The 6,526-nt window shown below is 46.8% G+C and overlaps 2 protein-coding genes across 2 annotated transcripts; both read left to right on the top strand.

Annotated features, from left to right (window-relative positions):
- Positions 1-2,000: 2,000 nt before the first annotated feature.
- C922_05140 (hypothetical protein) lies at positions 2,001-2,195 on the top strand (the record flags this gene model as incomplete). Its single annotated transcript, XM_008820712.1, has 1 exon — positions 2,001-2,195. One exon carries the CDS (start codon positions 2,001-2,003, stop codon positions 2,193-2,195), a length of 195 nt encoding a protein of 64 aa, XP_008818934.1.
- Positions 2,196-5,124: 2,929 nt separating this feature from the next.
- Positions 5,125-6,526, top strand: C922_05139 (hypothetical protein; the record flags this gene model as incomplete). Its single annotated transcript, XM_008820711.1, has 2 exons — positions 5,125-5,961; positions 6,215-6,526. The coding sequence occupies 2 exons, from the start codon at positions 5,125-5,127 to the stop codon at positions 6,524-6,526; spliced, it is 1,149 nt and encodes a 382-aa protein (XP_008818933.1).

The raw sequence follows: 6,526 nt of genomic DNA, 5'->3' as shown, positions 1-6,526 counted from the left end.
AATCGGCACGGTAGAACAACATGAACAGCTAAACGGAATATCAAGTCTACAGGGGATAACAGGGGAAGAATATTAGGAGGAGAAATAAAAGGAAAATCTTCAAAAATCCTTTAAAAAAAAAAGAATCCGGAAACAAAAGGAAAGAAAGGAACATCAAAATCCACAAATGATGTCCAGAATCATCAGTACTTGGAATCATTGCATGAGCGAAGGTAGGTAATAGCGGGAGACACCAAGATCCAACATAGATTGACATTGACAACAAGTCAGAGCCACAGGGAGGAAGTTGAAACAAGCAGGCAAACTGAGAAGTAGTGAGAACTTCCAAGAGGTAAAAACACCCAAAATGGAGAAAATAAGGAGCCTTAAAGCCCGACATTAAATATGGTATTTATTCAAAAAAGCAAGATATAAAAGAAGACAAAAAGGTTCTAAGAGAAACAGTAGAATAAAGGAGAAGAAGACGGAGGAAGTTACGAAGAACGAGGCTCCAGAAAAGATTCTCCAACATAGACTCCAACAGAATAACCAAATCTCCCGCCGCGAAAAGGGGAGGGCGAAGGACAGGCAGAAGAATAATCTTGCGTTTACAGGGTTAAAAAGACGTCCAGGCGCCACAGTCGGGACAAGAAATAACTAGAAAGCCCAAAGGGAGCATAGAGAACAAAAGAGAGTAAGGGAAAGTTAAAGTCACTCACAAATTCCGAACTAGCAAGAAAACCAAATAAACAAAAGGAGGGGAACCCGAAGAAACCGAGGAGAAGTTAATAAACCAAAGGGGAAGCCCAACATCTGAGGCCTTAAGGAAGATATAGGAACCCCCCCAGAAGTTAAGGTCTAACCAAGGGAAGGATCTAAAATTAAAAAATCCTCGACACGACGCCACAGCCAAATTGGACAGAGGGGTAATTGTGGGGCCAAAGTTTCCCAAGGAAGAAATAAACCCTCCAAATCAGAAAAAAAAAGACAGAAAAGGAACCGAAGAAACTGCAACTACACCGAAACGGGTAATAAACAGAACAAAAATCAAACGAGGAAGACGAACAAGCCGTCACAGGAGGACACGTGAGAATAGGTGGAACTAAATGGAGAACTCAGGAGTAGACTTCTTGAAGTCAAACAAGCGACGAATCGGCCCTAAGAAACAGTAAAGACTTGAAAACTGACTCTATAAGACAAGAAAGATCGGGGCAAATATGTTAGGACTTTAGGAATCAAAAGAGACCCGAGACTCCCGAAGAGTTAAGGAACCCGGGATTCCTAAGGTCCAATTCTGATTCAGCGAAAAATCCAGTACAGCAAACTAGGAACCAGACCACCAACACCAGTTGTAGGAGGCGCCTAAGTCATATAAAGTTCACCCGAGCCAAGAAGGCACCCTCCAAACAGTGAAACAGGCGGAAAAACCAACTCAAGTCGAAGAAGAAAGATATAGGAAGTTCCGGTCCCAGAAACCTCAACTCTATGTAAGCTAAGGGAAGATGGTAAGGAGACCAGGGGAAATCACGAAGATTTCATCCCCCGGAAAGGAAACGTGACTCGAAAGCGCAAACTTGATCCAGGACAAAGTAGAAGAAAGAGCTTAAGAAAACCGGCAGTAACTGCCAAAGAAGCTCGGGCGTGAGTGAGGAGAAGCAGAAGCAGGAGGCCGAATAAAATGGGAGGAGGAAAAACACACCCCAAGAAGGAGGCTTGAAGAGACAACAACTCCCCAAAGGAATTAAGAATAAATCATTAAAGGATAGACCAGGGGGCCAATGAAGTTGAAGGAAGAATAGAATGAGAGGAGGGCGACCCAACGAGGCAAATACCCACAACCCGGAACCAAATTCTGAACCAAAATCAAAGGGACCAACAACCACGAAGGATAGTGGAGGGATTAGACTCATCTAGGTTCAACAGGGGAGGGAAAAAGGCGGGCCGGCAAGAGAAGAAAAAACAAGAGAAGGAGGATAGGATTTCTACAAGTAGGGACTGACAGGGAAGATCAAGACAAGGACATGACATCAGATAGCAAAATCAGTAAAGAAGTCACCACTATGAGCGAACAGGAGGGCACAGGCCTAAGGAGGAGGAAGGTAAGGAGCAAGTCTCGAACAGGGCTCAGCGACACCAGATCAAGAGAAGGAAGGAATAGGACAAACTCCAGACGGAGTTCTCCGAGAAACAGCAGCTCAAAGCAAGACCAGGGATAGCACCGGAAGAATCAGACCAGACACAGCAACCAACGAAGCTAAAAACAAGAAATCGGAGAAGAGCGTTAGCAGAAGCCGGGTAGAGGAAGAAGAGTAACAATAGAAAAGAGAGAGAACAAATCCAGTATGAACGGACAAAGAAACGGATTGAATCCGGTCACCATATAGGAGTCCAAGCTTCACAGAAACGACTGAAAGAAATTTACTCTAACGGGACCAATCAAATAACTCAGGTGAAGGGAAGCCCGTGTAGACGCAACAGAGTCCAAACAGATCCACGTTGGGCTAGAAATTGAGGATTAATCAGGATAATAATGGTCTCTTAGGCGGAGTCCCGTGAGAAAAAGAGAGAACTCACTGAATAGAATGACTCTCAATTACGCAGAAGTGAGCCACCGTGACTGATACGGAGGGAGGGGATTGAGTCTGCAGACTAAAAATCGAATCCTCAGAAGGGGCGGGAGCAGAAGGAAATTTCAAGAAAAGAAGAAACTCCCCTAGGAAGGTCGAACGTCCAAAACAAGATGAAGAGCACCGAGAGGTTAGAAGCAACAAGAAGAGTAAAGACGGACGATGAGAGATAAGGGGGGTGAAATAATCGGGGGAGGGGTGTAAACAGGAACGGCAGTGGAGCACCGAGACAGAGGACACGCCAGGCATAGAATATAACAAAGCCAACGTGTCTCAGATCAGGAGTCGGAAGTATGATAAGAAGGATGAGAAGGCAGAAGGCAACAGCTGGGGATAGAAGTTTTCCAATAAGAATGTCGTAGTGGCGGCGTTTGATTAAGTAGACGGGAAGAAGGGATGTCCAATCCTAAACGGGGACAAGGACAATTGAAGGTCACAGGCTCAGATCCCTCGAACAAGACACCCCACAAGGGATCCAACAGGGAAGAGGATGCGAGCAGCCGGGAGACGGTTATGAAAAAGCAGGGCTAACAAGGAGTCAGAAATCGCGAAACAGACAACGTATGAGGAAAATTCTAGAGCACTTTCGAACCCCCAGGTTGACGGGTAACTCCCCGGGGTGGGACAGTTAATTGAATCGTCATGGGGGACGACAGGTGTGAAAGAAATCGTGGGGCTGCCCGACTCCCAGTAGGGCCTTGACAGGGAGCAACAGGGCCAAAGGAAGAAAGACGAACGACAGTCCAGAATAGCAGACAACGGAACGGGGGAACCAAAATCCGATAAAAACCCCCCCACCAGAACCCGAACAGAAGGATAAAGACAACCGAACCAGCAAAACTGAGTGAAAGAGGGGATAAGGAGAACAGCAGGGGATGCGTAGACACCGGGAACTAGAAAGAATCCAGGGAAACAGAAAAACCGAAAGGGCGAGTTTAGGAGGAATCCAGATCATGACGAGTAGGACGTCAGCAAGGGGGATCTTCAGAACAAATGGAGGAGATCAACGTCGAAACTCAGAGGAGTGAGCAACCAGGGAGCGAGAAGGAGAAGATTCTGGGTAAAGGGAGCGGATTCTGGACGACCCACGAGGAGGGCGGATAAGCTTGAAAGATAAAAGTGGCAGGGTGAAAACAAGAGAATGTCTGTATCCAGGGGGGACAAAAAGAAGGGGAAGACCCTGGACTCTACACGGGTTACAGAGATGAGAATCAGGTCAAGAAGGAGAGAGGAACAAGGATGAGCGGAACAGCGATGCGTGAGCACCAAATCCAGGAGAAGGAAGAAACAAATAAAAGAGGTCAAAGAGAACAACTCCTATATATGAGGCCGAGGGGGTAGGTGAGATGTAAGCCTAAGGAAAGAAGGAGGAACAAGTTCACGAGGGGCAGAGGGTTAGATGAAGAGAGGGTCAAGGGGCCAGGAGTTCTCAATCATCCACCACACAGAAAGGTCAAGGAGGTAGAGTGAAGGGACGGACGCCGGATAAGAGCAAGTGAGGAGGATGAGTCCGAGGGTAAAAAGTGAACAAGTCAGACCGGGAATCCATTCTAAGGAGGTTTCAGGCAACCGCCGTTGAGACCGAAACAGGAAGGAACACAAAGTCAGGGGAGGCACGTGAGACAAAATCGGTCATTCAACGGAAGTCCATGTGAAAAACCAACAGGAGTCAAAGAAACAGCAGGTTTAGGATAACCAAAAGAACACCAGAAGGCCGAGGAAGTCTACGGGGGAGGATGGGCTAGATGAGGCAACGAAAGAGAACAGAGTAGGGAAGAGGAAGGAGTTAGAAGTCCAAAGAACACGGCGCCAAGCAGAATGGAAACACAGGGCGTGAGCCTCGTCATGAGAAGGAAGAGGGGGGCGAAGAGAAAGCTGTCAAGAGCGACAATAGCAGGAGAAAGAAAGGACGGAGGAGGAGCGGAAGGGGAGACAGCAGAGAAATCAGGGAACAGGTCACTCACGAAGGGATGAAACAGGCGGAAGAAATTCAGGAACAGCGGAGGAGGCGCCAGCGTGAGGATAAGTGGCTAGCGGTAAGAAAAAAAAAGGAATAGAAGAAAAGGAGTCTGACCACCCGGAGAAAGAGGTGAGAAAGCAGGGATAGAACAGAAGGCAAGCAGGACCGTCCAGTAGAGATCACAACCAGGAGAACATTATGTCCGAAAAAGTCGAGAATCGTGCCAGAGGCTAAACACCGGCCAATAAGACCAAGAGGGGTATCCAAAGGACCAAACCAGGGGTAATAAGCTGAAGGGAAACCCAATCGGATAAGAATGACCCAAGGGGAAGAAGCAGCTGAAGAGAAAACAAAAGTAGAAGAAAGACGAGGCAAAGAGGGAGTAGGAACAGGCAGCCCCGACAAACATTAACCTAATAAGAAACAAGAACGACAACGTATCGGAACAGATAAATCCGATAAGGGAAGGCTACGGCCAAAGGAGATCAGACGGACGAAGTCAAACGCGTCCAAGACGTCAAAGCACAAGGAAACTCAGTAGTTTCACCGACAGGCATGATGTCAAATCAAGGGATGAGTGGATATCTACAGGAACTGGCAAAGGAAATAACATGTGATAAGGAATCCCCAGGTACCCTTAACCTAGAGAACAACACGTGGTGTCAGATGCAGGCAGCTAAGAAGGCAGGCGAGATAACCGAAGAGTTAGCTGTGGAAGCGTCTAAGGGGAAGGGACATGTGGGGGTATTCCAATTGGAAACCAGAGCGCGAAGTCTATGTAAGGCCCTGGATATATGGATGAGGAGTCTAAGAACAACCCCAGAAGGGACGACATTGTGGATAGAGGGAAGGTGTACCCCAGAAAGAACAGGTTGGTTAGGTAAACCTTGGGACCCGCAGGCATGTCCATATGATAGGAATCTGGATTTATGGAGCATATATAATGCTGGAGTGAAGTTGTATTGGAATCAGCCTCACCAAAAGGCGCTGGCTCTATGCATAAGAGTGATGAGTCTAATTCTGGATATGTTAAATAATGTATCAAGAACCGGAACCGACTGGGTCCATATCCCTGGAACAAGAAATATATGCCAGGCAATATACGATCAACTAAAGAAGGAACTTGGTAGGGAGGCTTCAGGAAAGTTCATGAAAGATTGGTTCTTGAACGAAGGAAGCGACAAAAAATATACAGGATTACCAAGAATTTCTAAAGTGAATGAGGGAGGATCCTGGGGAGAATTTCTTAAGCCGCTAGGAGTTTCAGTAGTGGGACTGCAATGCACACAGGACCCTGATGGACAGGACAGATATCAAACAACATGCATCTACCGGAGGAACGAATCAAGTTGTGAAGTGGACACAGATCTAACAGAGGCAACCTGGCAGCAGGAGGTAAGCTCTCGGCAGAAAAGGGAGGGTTAGGTAACCAGAGTTCTATGGAAAGTGGAACACATATAGATAGGGTCCTCTGCGACCAGAGAAACCCGGAGAGAACAGTCAGATCCGATGGAAAGGTCTGGAGAAGTAAACTCGGAACAGAAGCAGGAGTGTACTCCAAATTTTCCCCTCTAAGACTAAAAAAGTAATTAAGGAAAAGAGAAATAATGGAAGAAACCTTCACTTTCTTAAATAATTCTATTCTTAGAAAAAGGCGGCAAGGGAAGAAATGGCCCAAGAACAGACAGCATTTCTAGCATTGGTACAGGACACCCAGAATAGGGTCTCAGGGATACGCCCAACCAAGCCCAACGGGGGATACCTCGAGGGAGTAGGGACGGGTATAGTCTTACTTTTAGGAGCTCTGGGGGGTTATGGCTTATGGAGGATATTGAAGTCAAAGGTAAGAGACGGGCCCACCCTAATCCAGGAGGTACCAAAGAAGTTAAGAAGGCGGGTAGGACTGAGTTATCTAACTGGCCCACTGAAATCACAAAAGGAGGCAGATGACTTAACTTGA

The sequence above is a fragment of the Plasmodium inui genome, assembly GCF_000524495.1.
Source record: "Plasmodium inui San Antonio 1 unplaced genomic scaffold supercont1.40, whole genome shotgun sequence".
NCBI classification, from domain to species: Eukaryota; Apicomplexa; class Aconoidasida; order Haemosporida; family Plasmodiidae; genus Plasmodium; species Plasmodium inui.
This window is presented reverse-complemented; position numbering and strand designations above follow the sequence as displayed.